Genomic DNA, 19991 nt, shown 5'->3' on the forward strand with positions numbered 1-19991 from the left:
TTTTCATAATATTTTATAACCGAGCGTTTTATGGAATACTTGAGGTACTTTAACTTTACTTGATGTAAAGAAAAGTCAAATACTGCAGTCGTAGTTTACAGACTGTCATGTTCAGGGTGAAACCAGGAGGACACACTCAGATGATGAGGAACCTGGAGGTGTGAAGGTAGAAACAATAATGGAAGCTAAAAAGTGTTTTCGTAAAGATTAGATGGAATTATGGCAGAGACTGGGGATTTAAGGAAGAAAATAAAAAAAGAAGAATAAAAATTCATGTCAGATTTTTTATAGATTGTATTATATAGGACTGACAATTTTCAGACACTGCAAAAATAAACAAAATCTCTAAAAAAAATCCTTTGTCAGATTTTCAAGTCATTTGATTAGTGTTAGTCTAAAGAGTTGTCAGACTACAGGGCCATTCAGGAGGTTAGCACAATCATAAATCATAAAAATGTAGATAAGACTTTTTTCTGTGACTCTCGGATGACTTTCTACAAAGAAGACTTGTATGTTGGACTCAGAATCAACATGCAATAAGGGACCTGGTAGCGTGTGAGGTTGTGAGAAACTGAACATTTCTAAATATTCAACAGACCCTGGTGTTTTCCCGTCACTCCCACATCTATCGACTGAGCGACACAGAGGGAACAAAAAGCTGCAGCCAGGGACCTGCTCCTCAGGACACACACTCAAACTTCAGGGTCTGTTTTATAGGAGCTTCATTTCAATACTGTGTTTCTTCCCGGTCCATGGAATGTTTTATTCTGTTCCCAGGGGTTTATGGGTAATGTGGTAAACCACTTAGTGTGGAAATGAACCCAAGAAGAACAAGAAAAATGAATTTCAACAACCAGTGAGAAGCTAGGTATGTCTATAAAAGCTGTGGTATTCAGAAGGCTTTTGTTGGGGGTGAATTCAGCGGAAAGATTAAAAAGAGGACCAGGTGGTTTAGATGGACCCAGATCCGCAGGCAGCAATCACAGCCTGGGTTTTACTTAAATCCTTGTTGTGTCCTTCATTTCTGACATTGAAAAGAGAATTAAGAAAGAGTGTGTGAAAACTGTTCATGTGTTTGCAGTAAACTCTCTGTGGGTGTTGAACTGTGAACTAACAGAGACATTAAAACAGACTGAGTCCTGGAGGAACACTCTGTTTCTCAGCTCCATTAGAGAGTGATGAGGATTATAATGACTCCAGGAACACTTTGTTAGTGTAATGGGGATTATTAGGAGTAATAGCAGGGATGAATGTGTGTGTGGTCCAAGATGAGCAGGTGGGTGTAAAAAGCCAGCTGCAGAACTTGGTCTCACAGCATATTATTGTATGAAGGATAAAAAAAGTGATTTTTTATCCTAATTTGATGGTTGTTGGCTAAAGGTTGCTGTGACTGGCAGGGATCGGCGTGATGCGTCTGTGCAGGTGACTCACCGGCGATGTTGACCGAGGAGATGAAGGCCGCCAGCAGAGCCAGTGCTTCAGCGCTGGTGTTGGGTGTGTATCCACCACCCATCAGGGACAGACCACCCACAGCTGTCAGACCTGCAGCACAACGACTCATTAGGATTCAGCAACTTCATGAAATTCATTTTACAGGAGAAGGAAACTTCAGGGGAGACAGAAACAATAACAAAGATCAAGATGATCGGCTGAAAATTTGCAAACCCAACTATAAACATCAAGCTCGGGGAAAACACAATTTGATGTTTTTATCACTCAAAAATAAAACATAATTTTTGTACAAGATATTAATCTCACTTGCAATGCTCAATATTTAAAAAGAAATGAAGAACTGTCCTGTCTATAGCAACAAAAACTAATTTAATTTTTTTTTTTTTTTTTTTTGAAAGTTCAGCTCCAGTGTCCTACATTACAACTAAATTAATCCAAGAAATCCTTTTTTTCAAGAAAAAGTACAGATTTTACTTCTTACTGACAGTGTAGTATTGTAATAAAGACTTTTGGTCTATGTGCTGCAAATGGATTCATGTTCTCCTTGGAAAATCCAACCTGACCACAGATACTAGGTAGAAACATCATTTGGAAATAACCAATCTTGGTGCTGAAGATATCAACTGAAATCATGGGCTGTGGACAGGAAAATATATAGAAGTGAGACTATTTTAAGATCATTTGTAAAGTCCTCATGGAGTCCTCAACATAAAACCTAACAGAATGAACAGAAACAGGCTGAGATTGATCCAAACCTTACTATGCCTTTTCTTTCATGTAACAATGACAGTCATGTGACCCACTGATCTCATTGTTCTGGTACTGATTATTACTTTATTTTTGTCTGGGTACTTTTTCTCCTTTTTTCCTTCTTTTTGATTTAATTTGATAAAAGAAAAGACGAAATAAAAAAAGAAAGAAAAAAGTTAATTATTGTGCATTATGTATGAACATTTTATCTTTTTTTTTTTTTAATTAATCACACAATTTATTAGACTTTGGATTAAAAGTAAAGCTGAGAACAAGAGAAAGTCTGTTTACTAAAAGAGGCAGAGGAAACCTTGATGACCCTAGCCCCTTGTAATGACTTGCAGGTCGTAAGATTTATCACACAATATCCAGAGAACCTTCATTCACACATTATTATCTTAGTGTACGACTCAGGAGGACTTCGAGGTGCAGAGTGTGTAGGTTTCTGAGCATGTTTGTCCTGAAGGCTGAGGTGTAAAAGGATCAGGATGACTGAAAACATGGCTGAGGATGACTGAATGATGAATGAATGAGAGATGAAGCAGTCACTGGACAAGTTTGGAAAGTGTCAAAAACAAGAAAAATTCTTATCAAAACTGAGAATTTCTTTACTGTTCAGTCCAATTACTGTCATCACTTTAATAATCTATCTTTTTATTTAATTCTTCTTTTAATTTTTTTGAACTACTTGTTTTAGCTTAGTTCTTTTTCTAAATATAAACATCTATCTATACTTTTTATAACTTGCTCCAGACTTCATATCCTTTGATCATCGGGAGTTTAACTGAACATTTAAAAATTCACATTTTTGACTTAGTTAAGCACATACATGTAACTTCTGTTTGCTTCATTTTTGTAGCAAAAAAAATCTTAAACTAAAAAAAAAGATAATAGCAGAAATAATCAAAATAAGGCAGTAAGATTCAAATGTATTAATTTATGCTGAATTTATTTAGATGTTTTTATTACTGTAAATTATTTATTAAAAAAAAATAGACACCTTATCTCGTGATTACGAGAAAAGATCTCATAATTACGAGAAAAGATCTCGTAATTACGACATCAGGATCTCATAATTACGAGATCTTTTCTCATAATTACGAGATCGGGATCTCATAATTTTGAGAAAAGCAAAGTGGAAGTTTCTTCTTCGTGGAATATAGTACGGAAGTACAGAAGCGTAAATCCTACTGCAGTGATGGAGCTGTCCCAGTGCTATGTTCTAACCACCTTCTCGGTTTGAGACACTGGGAAATGTTTCTGAAAAACAAGAACGAAAAACAAGCTCAGGAACATGTCTGTATAAACCTTTACTGTGAGTTATTTGTCTAATTTTAATATCGAGATGTTCACATTTAATATCAAAATATCACACAAACAATTTTGACACAATCTTTTATTATTTTTCATTTTTCCATTTTTAAAACCAGGACAGAAAATCGTGATTTTCTGTTGTCCCTTGGTGAAAAAAACAAAACAAAAATGATTAGCCAATCAGATGAGGCCGCAGTCATGACACTGCTCATCTGTGATTGGCCAAGATTGTGTCAAGGGAAGCCACCCCGTCTTTGGCCTCAAACCAATCACATCACAGTATCGTCATCAACAAGCCACTGAATGAAATCAGCAAGATTAGCACATTAGCAGTGTGCATGAAGCGGTCGGTTGTGTGTTTGAATGGGCGGTTGAATGAATTAATTAGATGCTTAAGCTAAGTCAAGAGGACAATGTACGTGTGTGAATGAGTGAGTGAGGGTGGGAGAGTGAAGGGTGTGTGTCGGTGTTCAAAGTAAGTAAAATGAGCGCTCTCTGGGCGCTCTAACAGGTCGCTCTAACAGGTCGCTCCGTTACATGAAATAGCGATACACAAACTGCAACATAGTCTTTTATGTACCACACTCCCTAAAAATCATACAGATTAGAGGCTTTGTCTCACTTGGCTTCCTCAAAAAAAAAAAAAAAAATCCCCGCGCCACTGATAGGACTGGGACAGCTCCATCACTGCAGTAGGATTTACGCTTCTGTACTCCCGTACTATATTCCACGAAGAAGAAACTTCCACTTTGCTTTTCTCGTAATTATGAGATCCTGATCTCGTAATTATGAGAAAAGATCTCGTAATTATGAGATCTTTTCTCGTAATTACGAGATAAGGTGTCTATTTTTTTTTTATCCAGTGAACGCAATGCGCTCCCGTACGTACCCTCTGTTCATAAAAAAAAAAGTAGAACCAGAAATGTTTGACATTTTTGCTTGAAAGCTACTAATAAGCTCAAGGTTGATAGGAAAAAAAATGCAGAAAATGCCTTAATGAGGGCCAATCAGTTACTGTTTTTGATAAAAGTTATTCTCTATGTACCCGAGACGAGTTGTTAAGACGTGAAGGATTCCAAATAAAATACAGGTTTTATTTCCCGACTAAGAAGTGGATGACGGGATTTTTATCACCACAGCTGGATCAGGCTGGACCAGGCAGAGAGAAACAAACTGGTATCAGTGGTGTCACCCACTCTGTGTGTTTACTGGGTGGGCTGACGTCCTGTGAGTGTGTCTCTGTGACAAACAGTAGCAGCCAGTGAATCAGTGCTCTCAGGTAGATGAAAGGATTTCTGGCAGATAACTGATCCATAAAGAGAAAGGACACGAGAGCAGTCTGCAGAGTTTAAGATGACCCAGACCCAGACCCAGACTCAGACTCCCTACTGGCTGTAACTCTATAATCTGCTCATGAACAATCTTACTGTTCCACATTCAAACTCTGAATTCCTTCAGGATTCCCTAACGTCTGTGACTGATTGTGTGTCTTAAAGATGCCTGGCACACAGACGGTCTCAGTGTTTCCAAAGCTGCAGTCTGTCACTGACGGATATATTAAAAAAAAGGTAATAAAGGCTACGGCAAGTATGAAGGAACATACCTGGGTGTGGACGGGACAGATGGAGAAAGAAAATACTTCAAAAGAACTTTTACGGGAATACATTTTTATTTTATTTCTGGTTTCAAATTCTCCCCATTAAATTTCTTTCATATGTGGTTTTAGATTCTCCAGATCTTGTAAATGTCTCCCTTTCAGATTGATTGTGATGGGGAATAAAAACAGATTTCAGGGACAAAGTTAAAGGATAGTTGAGGTTGAAAAATAAAAAGTTTTGCTAACAGAGCTGAAAACTGAGAGCAACAAGTTTGACTGTGTGAAGATGCTACACTGACTAATAAAGCTTTAACAGGAAGTAAAAACTTTTCTTGTTCCTCAGCAGAGCTCTAATGTCCTGCTGGGTGCACGACTGCAACGATCAGAGGACTCCCCTGACCCTCAAAGATCACAGAGGGTGTGCTACTTCCTACCACAGTGTGGGTCTCAGGAGTGATCAAAGCCGTGAGAACACACACATGCACTTACCTCTCTAACCTCTTAACCCCGGTGTGTTAAGCAGCGGCTGACAATAAAGGAAACAATCTTTAAAGTTTTATTTGGACTCAAAGGAGCGACAAAGAGCACCCTGCAACTGATGCAACTGCATGCGGCTAGCTCTGTATTTTCACTCTTCACTGATTTTATATCCGATTCTGTCCATCTCCTCCGTCTCAAGGTATAATTCACTGAATAAACTGCTCTGATGGTATTCAAGCTAAAAAACTCCACAAAGTTCTGCAGCTTTAAGAAGTTTGGTCCACTTTTGCTCCTCTTTGTGACTGAGATGAGCTGTCAGCATCTCAACTCTGTTCTGCACAGAGCTGAGCCGAGGTGTGGTTCAAATCTCACAGTTTGTATCCAGCTCACTTCCTGTTGTGAGCTTGCAAAAGGCAACTCAATCAGAGATAAATAAACAAACAAACAAAATGAATAAATAGACACTCTGTGGGATGTAATGTCACAGCTGGTTTGTTCAGGGGTTGATCTTCACACAGCTCCAGACTAAATTAACTCCTGATGATTAATTTAATGACAGGTACGTCACATCAATCATAACAGGCCTTGTGTACAAATGTTCTCTTAAGCTCCTCCAGAGGCGAACTGTTGAGTAAGCAGCAACTTTCAGCAGGCGCTACATTAACTGGGTGAGGCTGTTAGCAACAGGGGTGTAATGATCCATTGATATACATCAATACATCGATTGGTTAAGCAATGATCCAATTACATCGATGGAAAGTCGTAACACGGATCAACATTGTGGACTTTAATGTACGCCTTTATATTGAAATCCTGACCGGACACGTCACCCCTTTTCACTCTCTGACACGCCACGCCTGATATTTCTCCTGCTGTAAAATGGACTGTTTAGCGCCCACCGAGTCACACCGCTGTAGGCTAACATGTAGCAAGACGCTGTTAGCATCACAGCGCTAAAAGGGAGCCGGACATATCGGCCAATCATAAAATAGCTCTCCTGTATCAGGGTAAGATACGGTCGACCTGACTGCAGAGGATGCAGGCTGCACACACGACAGGAGTGCATCATCACACGTCTGCAGTGAGTTATCTCATGATTTGATTTTGTAGCCACTGATTCATGAAATTACATAAAGTTAAAAAGTAAAACGGCGAGAGCTTAGTGTCATTCCTCCTCCACATCAACTATTACACAGTGAAACAAAGTCTGATCACACTGACATACAAACTGTGGTTATCAGGCATCACAGTAAAAAAAAACGATCAGTTAAGTTAGTTAAGTTGATAGTTCCAATTTTGAACAATAGAAATGTTTGGGTTTAAGTAAAATCAAAGCTTCACATTTTTGGTTTGATAGAAAATGGTCAAATGTTGGAGGTCAATAATAAAGTTTATGTAATCATTAATTTTTTTATTATAATGTTGCATCATTACTTGATATAATAAACAAACATTACAGTATAACAGTGAGACCCATAAGGTAATTGTGGGGGTAAAAAAATACCTTACCTGAATTTAACCAGTCTTAATTTTAAAACATAATTAGATCATACAGATGGCTTTAATCCTCTACAAACTGTCATACCCAAAGGTCAGCACATCGTTCCACATTCCAGTAACAAAACTATCAAAATTGTTTTGTATTTCTTTCTTGCCTCAGGTGAAATGTTGCTGATTGTGTTCAGTGAGGACATAATATCGCCTTAAATCGTTGAAGGCCCCTGAATCGTATCGTATTGCATCGTATCATATCGTATCGTATTGTATCGTGACAGACTTTGTGATATCGACAAATGTCATATCATTGTCCGAAGAATCGATATCAATATTGTGTCGTCATGAAACTGGTGATTTACACCCCTAGTTAGCACCAGCGCTATTAGGTGTCATTTGTAATGAGGATCATTTGAATAGAGAAGGGTCTGTTTATGTAAAATAATGCGTGATGGATAATTTGGCCGGTTAATCCTTCAGTGAATCAGACCCTAAAAGTGCCTCGAACAGAAAGGAACCATGGAGCGATGGAAGAAGGTGGTCAGAGGACAACACTCTATACTTTTACGTGCAACTTAAGAAATCGGATTATTAGTTTGGTTAGCATGAGATCAGACTATGAAGATGTATTTAAACAACTTAGTCAGACCTAGACCGGACTGGGCATAGCTTGATGAACAGACCTAGATAGTGCGTGCTATCGGGCTGTGGGTGGATACGGCAGAATTTGATACATCTTAGGGGGAAGGGAAGTAGATGACTGTGATAAAACGGGCCACTGCGCTCCAATGTAATAAACAAACACCATGGCAAAAAAGAGCAACACATCTCATTTTGGGAGCGAGGTGGAAACAAAATTCTTCTTAACACAGCTCAAGAAATTGAACAAAAACATAAAATATGATCCGTTTAAACTAGTTCCCATCGCACATAGCTGCATTTATCAAAAAAGGACACAGTACTGCCCATTCAAACAGAGTGAAATGTTCTCAGCCAGAAGTCTGATTCTATTTACTGCATGTATAGAAAATATATAGAATTTCTAGAAAAGACTACATCCCTCGCTTTGACTTTACTACCAAGCTATGACCTTAGTCGGACCGCTGCATGCATGTAAATGTACTGACTGTTGACTTCTCCTCTTTCTCTTCTACAGTTCACTTATCTCAATCTAATCTTGCATTCTTGGGATGTAGCGGATATAAAAGTCCAAATCACGGAGACTTAACCCCACAACCTTGAGGACAAAAAGGATTCAACAGCATTTTGTTGCTAAACCAGAAGAACTTCAGAAGTCTAGCTGTGTCTCACAGATCGAGGTTGTTTTGGTCTTGACTTGATGAAAATGTAGTCAACTTGAATACGTTCAAATGATCCTAATTTGATATATATTATATATATATATATATATATATATATATATATATATATATATATATATATATATATATATATATATATATATATATAATATATATATATATATATATATATATATATATATATATATATATATATATATATATATATGTATATATATTTGATAGATATATTAGTTCAGGAGTAATATCCTTATCTTTGTTATCTTACCAGATTTGTTAGATTTGTTTTTTGTTTTTTTGGTGAGGGCTGGGCACCAGTATCTTCGACCTCATACCCGTGCCCAGCCCTCACCAAAAACAGGTCCAGGCAGTCATTTGTACCACAGGTGATTTTACAATTAAATAAACTGAAATAATTTGTAAACAGATTTTATTTTAAACTCTGGTTCAGCTGGTCTGACCACAGACATTAAGTATAAGACTATTTATTGAAGTACTTTTCTTTTTTAATGGACAATGTACAATGAGTTGTATTTTTATATTGTCTGTATTGTCTTTCAAAGTTCTGTTTTTTTCCTAGTACGACAGTGTATGTATGGCTGTTGTGGTTTTTTTTTTGGTTTTTTTTTACTCTACTGCAAATGAATTTCCTCACGGGGACAATAAATTCAACCTTCACCTTGTTAGTGTAACTAACACTTTCACCGCTCTAATACACCTCTGTAAGCAAAGCTGTGATTTCCATAAAAGTCCAGTTCACAGGTCAGGAAATGTCCAGCAGGTACGCTGTATTTAAGCCAGATGAGTTTTCAATGTTAAACACATTTAATCTTAAAGACATGAATGTGACGTTTTATCTTTTCACCTCTGGTCAGGGTGTAATCGTCACACTCATTTTTAAAATCTATCTAAGACTTTTTTCTGTGGAGTCAGCCTCTGTATGACACACATCAAACATGACTAACCTGAGATGGCGTTGGTGACAGACATGAGGGGAGAGTGCAGAGCAGGAGTGACCCCCCACACCGTGTGGTATCCCACGATGCCCGCCAGACCAAAGGTGGTGACAATTTGAGTGAAGGCGGCGTTAGGAGCCGACAGACCCAGACCCAGCAGGGTGGCAGCACCTGGAACACACAGAGACCCAGAGACAAAGAGAGTTAAGGTCACATCGAGAGACGGGTTTTATAGACGATCTAATGACATTAGTGATTAACTCTAATGAACAGAAAAAGAGACATGACCATAAAATACAAAAGCAACATTCACTGGAGATTACTAAACTAAGAAAACAAAAGCCAAAGTTAAGACATGAAAGTATTAAATTCTTGAAAAAAAACAAAGAGGGAACAAACAAATGAAGCCTAATTCCAAATTGCATTAACATATTTCTTTTAACTTTGATACCAGATGATCAGTGGTCTGTTTTCTGCAGTGTTACATGCTGTGTAAACATCAGCAAACTCTTCTTCTGACCAAGGAACATGTTCTCCACTAGGAGGCGATATGAGGAAAATTTGTTGGGATTTTTTGATGTCAAGATGAGGATCTGGATTTTATCAGGATTGTTTTTCATATTCAGACTATTTTAATCTGCACACAACATTTTTAGACACAAACATGTATTTGAAGACGTTAGCTATGAGAGTTGTTGAGTTTCTGCAAAATGTACAGAACTTTAGATTTACACAAGTAGCTAATGCACAGTCCAAAGTAGTTTAGCGAGACTTGCCTAGGCATACTTTGGTTTGTGACCTTAACAAAAATTATAAATAAGCACATAATTTAGAACGTGATTTATTTTGGTGCCATGATTAATGCAGTATAAGATAAGGCTGAGACTGTATGAAAACAGAGCTCAGGCCTGACTTTGGACCTGCCTGATATAAACCAGTGTCAGTAACTTTTCCCGCCTCTTGGTTAAACAAGTTTGACTGCTGCGTTAATAAACATGAACTCAGCTCAGAGTACCTCCTCACTCTAATGACAGAGAGCAGCCTAAACCTGTGTGGCAGCGCAAAGTTGGAAACGACCCCAGCACCCAAACAATGTGTGAACCACATTAACCGCATGAGGTGCACTTACACCAGGCGCTGTGTGGCACCATGGGAAACACTCGCTGCAGCACCACTTCAAACACACACTCAGCGTGACGCTGTTTTTACAATCCACACTTCCTGACACTAACAGGGTGTCTGTGTGTGTGTGTCACTTCACGCCTTCTGTGCACATTCCGGCAGTGACCTTAACGGCCGATTATTAACCCGTCCCTCACCTCAGAGCAGATTCAACCTGCTCATGGAGAACAATCAACAACAATAAATGCTCTAAATGTATACATTTCAGGTTGAAAACCACAGGCTAGGTTGTCTAACCTCCAGTGTAGATGCCAGCAGTGGTCAGTGTAGCCTGGAAGGGGGAGACCTGAGAGGCTTTTTCCTTCTCCAGCTCCTGGACACTCTTGGGTTTAGGAGGAGCAGCAACTGGGACATTGTTGGGCTCAGGAGCGGGGAAGAGGTTCTTTCCATGCTGGAGCAAACAGAAAATCGCGTGATAAGAAAGAGAAGGAAAAAAAAGAACAATCAGAAGAAATCTCTCTTCATCATTATGATCAAGGCTCAGCTTGTTTTTATCCAGAAAGCAAAAAAAATCGATGCAGAAAGTGGTGAAAAATAAGGATAACTGTCAGTTGTATCAGCTGTATCAAATGACTTTACTTAGGGCTCTGCTGATTTCTGCATTTATTCCCTGATCCCATAACTTCACAATGACCTGTGTTACGCCGTTAATCTGTGAAACTTTAGCCTCTGCTGCCAGGATCAAAGTGAGCAAACTAATGATCTGCAGGTACAGTAAGAAAAATCTGCACTTCAGTATCATCAATCAGAAAACAGACTACCACTCTGCTTCCAAAGAGATTAGAACAGTGTGTAAAACCGAAACCGAAAGTTTAAAACAGCAGAGACAAAACATCAAATGTTGATGACTGAAATGAAAATCTTGAGCTTTCAAAGTGATGTCAACAACACTAAAAGATAAAGGAGACCAAAAACCGTCATTATAAAAGTGAAATGATGCTGTATTACAGTTCAAACAGGTCTCAAGTCCAGACTGCAGGGTTCAATTTGGGATGCTCTTTGCTCAGTGACATTTCCCCTCACTGTTTCTGAGATGTTCAGGAGGATGCTCAGGCTCAGTGTTATTAAAGCCTTTCACAACCTCTCCAGTCAGTGGTACACACGGTTTTTGAGAGTTTCAACAGCATCAAATTTAAAACAGGCCTCTGAGTTTTTGAAGGTATTTTTGAAGTTATTTTAGTGTCAACATTATTGTGGTCTGATCTAATTGATATCAGAGGCTTCCACGTTTGCTTAATAAACGGTTCAAATCTGCTGAAAAATTAACACAAACTGAGTGAGACTGAGGACGGCAAAAAAGTTTAAATAGAATGTTGGGTAACGCTTAATATTAAGGTCCTGTACTAAGCATTAATAAGACCTTTGTAAGTACTTATACAATGTTTATTAACATTATTATTTGTTTATAAGACTATATCACTGATTAGTAAGTGTTTAATAAAGTCATTGTAATAGTTACTACAAGACAACTTAATCTATAAGCTATATGGAACCTAACCATAACCCTCTTTGTTTTTTGTCTTCTGCTTCTGTCTCTCATGAGCCCTACCCCAGCCCTTCCCCTAAACCTAACCATTCAGGGCCCCATGCCTAAACCTAACCATTCAGGGCCCAATGCCTATACCTAACCATTCAGGGCCCCATGCCTAAACCTAACCATTCAGGGCCCCATGCCTAAACCTAACCTGTGGGGCCTCACACCTAACCCTTACAATGACCTTATTAAACACTTATTAAGCAGTCATACAGTCTTATAAACAAATAATAATGTAAATAAGCATCTTATAAGTACTTACAAAGGTCTTATTAATGCTTATTACAGGACCTTAATATAAAGTGATGCTGAATGTTGTTCTATGACTTGTTAGTGGTATAAACTGCATCGTAGCTCCCATCAGTAAAAAGCAGGTAAGACAAGAAACAGGGAAAATCTACTTTTTTGAGTATTTTTGTCAGGGTCCCATTTTGTCTCCACCAAACATAAATCTTTCATTTTTTCAGTAGTACAGAAAATTCCAATGCTCCTGAATGCACCATCAGCATACTGATTTTCTCTGATAGTGGGCACTGGTGGGTTAGGATATGTAAAATACATGTTAATTGCCTACAGCACAGATGCCTGTAACAGCAGCCTTAGTCATCGTCCCCAGCACTTCCCAAAAGTCACTATTTAGATGGCTATTAACCCCTCCCCCACACTTTCAAAACAAACCTACGCCCTTTAATGTGTCTATCAGAAATGATCATGAATATTTAGACAGTAAATAAGTACCATGGTATAATACTGAGGAGGAATCATACAATGTAAAGAGGATCCTGAAAGATTGGACAAGAGGAAAAGTGTTCCTAGGATGACATCTAGTGACTGTGGGAGGGAACTGCAGGGGTTTCCCAATATTATCAGGGAAGCTTTTCAAATCTTCTGCTTCACATCTTCCTGGACTTCAGTCAGAAATTGTTTTTTTCATATTTTACACCTGAATCTTCAAACAAAATGTAGAAGCTCCATAAAGTCCATGCACTTTTAGTTTTTGCTCAGTTTATAAAATAAAAAATAAATTTAACCTCTGAATCTCTCTCTGTCGCTGTCTCACCTTGGTATATCTTTTTAATTCTTGGAACCATCATCTCTTGTTCCTATTTTAGGTCATTTCAGGACTTCTTTTAATCTAGTTGATTCTTCTTTCATGATTTTCATTACCTTTAATAATGCTCCATTACAGTATGAGAAGTATTTATTTTGTTTTTTTGTTTTGCTCGCTTCTGTAAATGACTCTATATCATTGTAAATAAAAGTTGGCCCCTCAGCTCTATACAAACATGTATGTCAGGCTGTTAGCCATGTGAGCCTTCATACCTGCATGACGACAGACCCTCTGACAACGTGATCCATGGTCCCATAGTCAAACACATCCTTGACATCGAGGTAAAAGTTTTCCTTGTCAGGGCTGATGGCTCGCATCAACTTGGTGATGTTGTTGGAGTACAGGGTGCTGGACTGTGTCGGCAGTCGGCTGGGCAGGTCTGTGTAGCCTATGTGGGTCACCCCCTGTGGACAGAAAAGGAAATTAAAAGAAGTCAGAGGATGCAGGATTCCCTCAGAGAAGGGTATGAGAAGGGTTTTTAGTCATTAAGGTGTGTGCTCTCACATTATGTACTGACAGCTCTCCAGGAACCGTCGTCTCGATGTTTCCTCCAGCCTCAGCAGCCAAGTCCACCACGACGGACCCGTCCTTCATGCTCTCTATCATGGGTTTGGTGATCAGGATGGGAGCCTTCTTACCTGTAGTGTGACAGTGAAAACACACATCTCTACTACAGCGACTATACAGTGCACCAAATCTATGAAGACCACGAGAGTAATGGAACAAAAACGTTTTTTTCTCATCTTCATGATATGACTACTTCTTCCTGTTATAAACTCTTCAGCTACCTTCTCTGAATACTTCTCCAAAAATCTTTGCTATCTCAGATATTTCAGGACTACAGGACATTTATCTGCACATTTGAGAACAACCAGCCTTACTGATGTGTCCTTCACATTGTCTCATATCTGTGTTTACGCTGTGTGTCAGTCTGTGCATACCGGGGATAAGAGCTGTGCTGATGACGATGTCCACTTCCTGACACTGTTTGGCAAACAGCTTCATCTCTGCCTCGATGAACTCCTTCGACATGACTTTGGCGTAGCCTCCCTGGCCCTCTCCTGACTCCTTGAAGTCCACCTCCAGCGGCTCTGCGCCCAGGGATTTGAACTGCTCCAAAGCTGCAGCTCTGCAGGAGAGGGGAGAGGAGACTTCTCTCTCAGACAGAAGGATCTATTTCTATTTAGGGATGTCCCAATATTACATTTTCACCTCCGATACGATACAGATACTGCAGCATTGAGTATTGGCCGATACTGATATTAATCCGATAAAATATCAGCATTAAATGTACATACTTTTATTCCTTATTTTGTAGTATGTCTGTCATGTTAGAAAAGGCTTGATTAAGTGATTTTATTCAAACAAAGAACAGTAGTCAGCAACAGTAGGTATTAGGAAAAACTGACCCATTTATTATTAACCAATGGGTGACAGAAATTTTAACATTAAACATAAGAATATACTAGTAATTGAATAAAATAAAGAATAAATGAATAGACCCAGAAAATAACCTAAATAAATCAAATAAAAATAGCAGAAGCGGGGACTGGAATGGACTGCTTATATCGGAGATTTTAGATGCATTCCGATACGATACCGATACTTGTTTTTTTGCTGATATTGGACCGATATCCAATATCAATATTGGACTGGGACACCTCTATTTCTATGACTGCATGCAGAGGAAAACACACCTTAGTTACACAAAACTGAAAGATGTGGTAAACTCATAAAAAAGGTGGTGATACTATTTTCCCAACAAAAAAACTGTGTTTTTTAAATTGAGTTTTCTCAGCATAACTTTCATCTTGCTCAAACAGGTGGCCTGATTAAAACCATCTGAAGCATCTGCTGAGCTAAACATCTCCTTCAAGGGCTGCTTCACTCTTTAAATAGTTTAACAGGTGAGAGATGCAGTTATTTTCACTGTAAAGAAACTTATTCATAAACAGAGTTTATAAAAATACCTAAAGAACGCAACAGTCATGTTTAGCCTCTCAGTAATCTCAACTCCAATGTTCCTGTCATCAAGCAGGAAATCAAAATTTCTTTTCTACAGTGCTTCACAAACTTATCAGACCACCTGTGATAAAAAAAACAACAAACATCCAGCATCATGTGGTGTTTTAATTCTGACTCGTTCTATCTAATGAGTTCCCTAAGGTTCAGCATTTTGAACAGAAGAGAGAAATTGAATTTATCTTTTTATTTATTCCCAAAACTGAGCAAGAAATTCTCTGTGAAGTCATAAATTAATTAAGAGTAAAATGAAAAAAAAAACATCCCAAAAAATCATTTTTCTACTCAGGAATGAAGGTTAATAACTGTGATTTGGAAAAAAAAATAAGGATGTGCTTTAATATTTATTCTGCTTTGTTGGAAAACATTACACTTGCAATTCAAAAATAACTACAAAAATATATCTTAGTATTCAAGATATTGTTTTGATTTGCGAGCTTGCACATACTGGTGGATTAACCAATACAGAGAGTTAAAAAACATATTTTCGTAGTCAGAAATGAAACAGTTATTTCAGGGCAGCAGAGGCAAACACCTTAAAGCCTTTGCACACCCAAGGCTACGCGAATAAACGTCATGAAATCACAAAAAAAGTAGAGGCGTCATATTCAATCTACGCAGCTATTCTCCTTCAAACAATGTGTTTTTAATAATTGTCTTTGTAATTTTTATGTCTTATATTGTAAAGAACTGGGTGCTGGTACAAGAACACAATCAATGTTGAATGTTTTGGTAGGTTACGTGTCAACAACGAGCATTTTGATTGGTCAGATGTGTACCCGTCACAAACGAAACTTCGGAAAAATCGACCTTGGTCCCAAAAAATAAAAGCTGCGCTCTGCAAAAGAACGTTGTTGGTGTGAAAGCTTGCATTGAAAAAAGTAGGTTAAAAAAAAAATAACGTGCAAAATTTTTGCGGGAAAAATATGCGTCTGGTGTGCAAAGGGCTTCACACTGTGGGACAGTGTAACAAATTTATTAAGACCTGTACACCCAATCACATTCATAAATCTAATCTTTATTGCAAGTGTTTCATTTACTACATCTATATAAAAAGAATTTGCCAACCTGGTATCAAATCCTCTGACGATGGCTCCCATGGCCCTGGCAGAACCAGCTGCTGCCAATCCAGCCACACCTCCTCCGATGATCAGAACCTGTTCATGTCACCAAACATAAGAAAGTGTTGGATAGTCAAAATGTAGAGATTTTACATCAGCACTTTCATTCACACATATGATTATTCTACACACCTTTGCAGGTGGCACTTTCCCAGCTGCTGTGATCTGTCCGGTGAAAAAACGACCAAAGTTGTTGGCTGCCAGCACAACTGCTTTGTAGCTGAAACGAGGAGAAATTAAAGATTTATTCATCTGATGCGAGTAGGATGAGCTAAGATAGAAATATTTTTGATCTTTCAGAATCAACATCAAATTATCTGGACTCTTGTGATCACTTTTTATGGGCTTGATAACCTTCAAACCATGAAGGACCAAGCTGTGCCACACTCACCCAGCGATGTTTGCCATGGAGCTCAGAGCATCATAACCCTGAGCGATGGTGACTCGAGGCACCTGATCCATAGCCAGCACTGTGGCCTTCTTCTGGGACAGCATCTCCATCAGTTCAGGGTTCTGAGCTGGGTAGATGAAGCTGATCAGAGTGGAGGCGTCCTTCATCATCTCCACCTCGTGGATGCCCAGTGCGGGGTTGAAAATGGGGGCACGGACCTAACAATAAAAGAATGGTTGAAGACAATTGCTCTCATCCGGCAATTCCAACTTGTTGCACGGTTGTTTGATTCCTCAGAGTAATCCATTTCACGTAACCTCCCTCCTTTTGGCTTTAGCTAGAAATGAATCACTTTTTAACTCTGTCTTTAACAAGAGTCCTACCTTGACGAGCACGTCAGACGCCAGCACGTCTTTAATGTCTTTAATTGTCGCTCCAGCCTGAGTGTACTGTTCATCAGGGAACTTCGAAGACTCTCCAGCTCCTGACTCCACCACCACGTTGAAGCCTTGCTTGATGAGCGCCTGGACGCCAGCGGGGGAGAGCGCCACACGACGTTCATTCTGGAAGATTTCTTTGGGAACACCGACTGTGAGTTGTTTGTATGGAATACCTGCACAGACACAAAGGAATACAGATCAGAGATGTTACACGCTTTAGCTTTTTGGTGTCAGACTTTTAAAATGATTGTGGGGATTGTGACAGTGGAGATCATTTCAGTTTGACTTCAGTAAGACCACTGAAGTACTAAACTCTTTCATGTAGCTTCAAGGTGACATCTGTGAGCCGACTTAGACCTTGTTTACCATAAATAGTGAGCTGTAGATGGAGTGACCTGCACAAAGACGGAGAGGGTTGAACTATTGTAGCAACAAAAAGACTTTACAGTCATGTTTGAGGCTCTGTTGCGCCTATAGGGAAACATCTTCTCAGTGTGTGTTGCTCCTAATGAGGACTGCTGAAGCAGGGACTTTTTTAAAAAATCGGTACAAAAACATCCAGTATTTAATTTTTCTTTTCATTTTCGTTTTTCAAAACACTGAACTAAATTTTCGTTTAGTTCAGTGGGCTCAAACAGTGAATATCTGTGAGTCATAGATTTCAAAGATATTTTAATAGTATTAAATTTATAAAGAACTAAATAGCTCCTCTGACTTTATATCACATCCTGCCTTTAAAATCTATTATATAATTTATAGCTGATACACTGGCAACCAGCAGAGGGAGCAGTGACGCTTCAATTTACCATCAAATAGTTTCTACTGACTATCAAACAGTATAAATGCCTGAAATGCTCCTCCCTAAAACATGAAGCCTTTTGAAAGGATATGAAGAAAATCCATAAAATTAAACAGAGCTGCTTGTGAGCCTCACTGTCATAAATTCATGAACCTGAAAACCAGATATCAGTTGGGTAAAAAAGTCCAGTGTAGTAAACAGTGGTGGTGTGTTGTGGTGCTGTGGCGCGGTCTTGTGTAAATTCTTCATGGGTGTGCCAGGTCGACATACCCATGAAGCTCCAACATGCAAATTATAGTTGCCGACACTTTGTGGGTGTCATTTAGACCTCACCTTATTCTTCTCTGTTTTCTTTGAATTGATTTCACAGTAATTCCCATTATGTAAATTTGTATTTATTACATCAGAAATAAACTTTATCTTTCATTCAAAAAGTAATGAAAGGAAATCTGAGCGGGCTACAAGCCTGAACTGAAGTTGCTTTGTTTGAGACAATATGTGAAAGCACTTTCAGTTCCAAACACCAGAAAAGAAATTTCATGTGTTGTGTTTTTTCCCTGACAACCAAAGTGACAAACTGACAGTAGGTTCAAACCATGGCTTTTTTTTGTATGTGTGTTACACTGTTTCACCCTTGTAAGCAAAAACACAGAGGACAGCCAAAGGGTGACAGAGATGCTTTCAGATTTGAAATTATTTGTGGTCAGATTTAAACGATGGACATGAGAAAGCTTCACCAAGCCTATAGGATAATTACCTGGACTGACTGCCAAACTTTCAACCAAATCATTTGACAAACTTGAGTTTTAAACAAATTAATAACCAAGAAATTTATCCACACTGCAAAATATGAAATCCAAGCACGCGTTTGCCCTGTTTTCAGTTTAAAAATGTCCTTGTGGACTAATTTTGGGCCACAAATACCTGACGAGACAAGTGAGGATAGGAATCGAAAACTGGTTCCTGTTGAGAATTGATAAGAAATGTTTCAATCCATGGATATCATTAGCCTTTGTGCTTAACGATTCCCTTATCAATTCTTTACATTGTGTCGGAGCCAGTGGGCCTTACCTCAACTAGTCTGCTGCAGCTATCTTAGCTTAGCAGTTAGATAATGTTTCCCAAGAAAACTCTGATTCAGGATTTTCAGCTTGAAGTTTTACTGAAGAACTGACTTCATAAAGAAATGTACATTACTCTCTCTCAGGAGATTCATATTCAGTACATTCCAAATGGTATAAATCACCATATTTACCAAAACAACAAAATAGCGCAAGCTTGATGCTAACATATATGGGAAACTGCATTGGTATGCTAGCAGTTAGCGTACATCAGTAAAACTTCAGCTTCAGAATAGACAGAATAAACTTGTCACATCAACTCTTTGTAAAAAATACTGAGAATTTCAAATGTCAAAAGCTAACAGGCAACTGAAAGTCTCATGGCTGACTTCATAACTACAGAGAGGTTCCGAACAACTTAAACCATTGCTATAACCACTTTGAGACACTAGATGGCCTACTTGAATTATTAATATATTACAACACAGTTCATCAACGTCATATTGTGTGAAATTTTTTGCTGTTTCTGTATAATTATGACCAGAAATGTCCAGACTCAGGGACCAATTACATTTTATTCACTAATGCCGCGGCCACACCAAACGCGAACACACAAATTTACTCGCGCAAATGGCCTGTCACGCGCCATGTGAACGCCCGAGTCTCGCCGCTGGACTTTTTTGACAAGCTGAGGGGCGAACGTGCGTTCACGCAATACTGCGCATGCGGAGTAGAGAGCTCGCTCATTTAAAGACCGAAAGTCCAAAAGAGCAGCTGAAAAACAATGAGCTGTGGTTTCCAAAGCATGACAGGAGAGTGTGTGAAAGCTTTGGAGATCACAATCAATGCCTGCTGCCCCTCCCTGGTAATCCACCAGCCCTGCTTTGCTGTTCCCTGCGATCTCATCCTTGATCCCCCGAACCTCCGCCCCCCTGTACCCCCGACCACCCGAACCCCCGACCCAT

General features: G+C 38.9%; 1 protein-coding gene across 1 annotated transcript in view; it reads right to left on the reverse strand.

Annotated features, from left to right (window-relative positions):
• The window catches only part of nnt (nicotinamide nucleotide transhydrogenase), a 52383-nt gene that overhangs the window by 24122 nt on the left and 8270 nt on the right, over window positions 1-19991 (reverse strand). The window contains exons 3-12 of the mRNA XM_074689959.1: window positions 17110-17339; window positions 16727-16944; window positions 16468-16555; window positions 16283-16371; window positions 14134-14321; window positions 13697-13830; window positions 13405-13596; window positions 10785-10938; window positions 9375-9536; window positions 1432-1542 (exon numbers count right to left, since the gene is read on the reverse strand). Coding sequence (XP_074546060.1) covers window positions 1432-1542; window positions 9375-9536; window positions 10785-10938; window positions 13405-13596; window positions 13697-13830; window positions 14134-14321; window positions 16283-16371; window positions 16468-16555; window positions 16727-16944; window positions 17110-17339 — 1566 coding nt within the window. The remainder of the gene's footprint in view (window positions 1-1431; window positions 1543-9374; window positions 9537-10784; window positions 10939-13404; window positions 13597-13696; window positions 13831-14133; window positions 14322-16282; window positions 16372-16467; window positions 16556-16726; window positions 16945-17109; window positions 17340-19991) is intronic.

This window comes from Halichoeres trimaculatus, unplaced genomic scaffold (assembly GCF_033239565.1).
Source record: "Halichoeres trimaculatus isolate MK-OKI-2021-1 unplaced genomic scaffold, fHalTri1.1 fHalTri1_scaffold_16, whole genome shotgun sequence".
Lineage (NCBI taxonomy): Eukaryota > Metazoa > Chordata > Actinopteri > Labriformes > Labridae > Halichoeres > Halichoeres trimaculatus.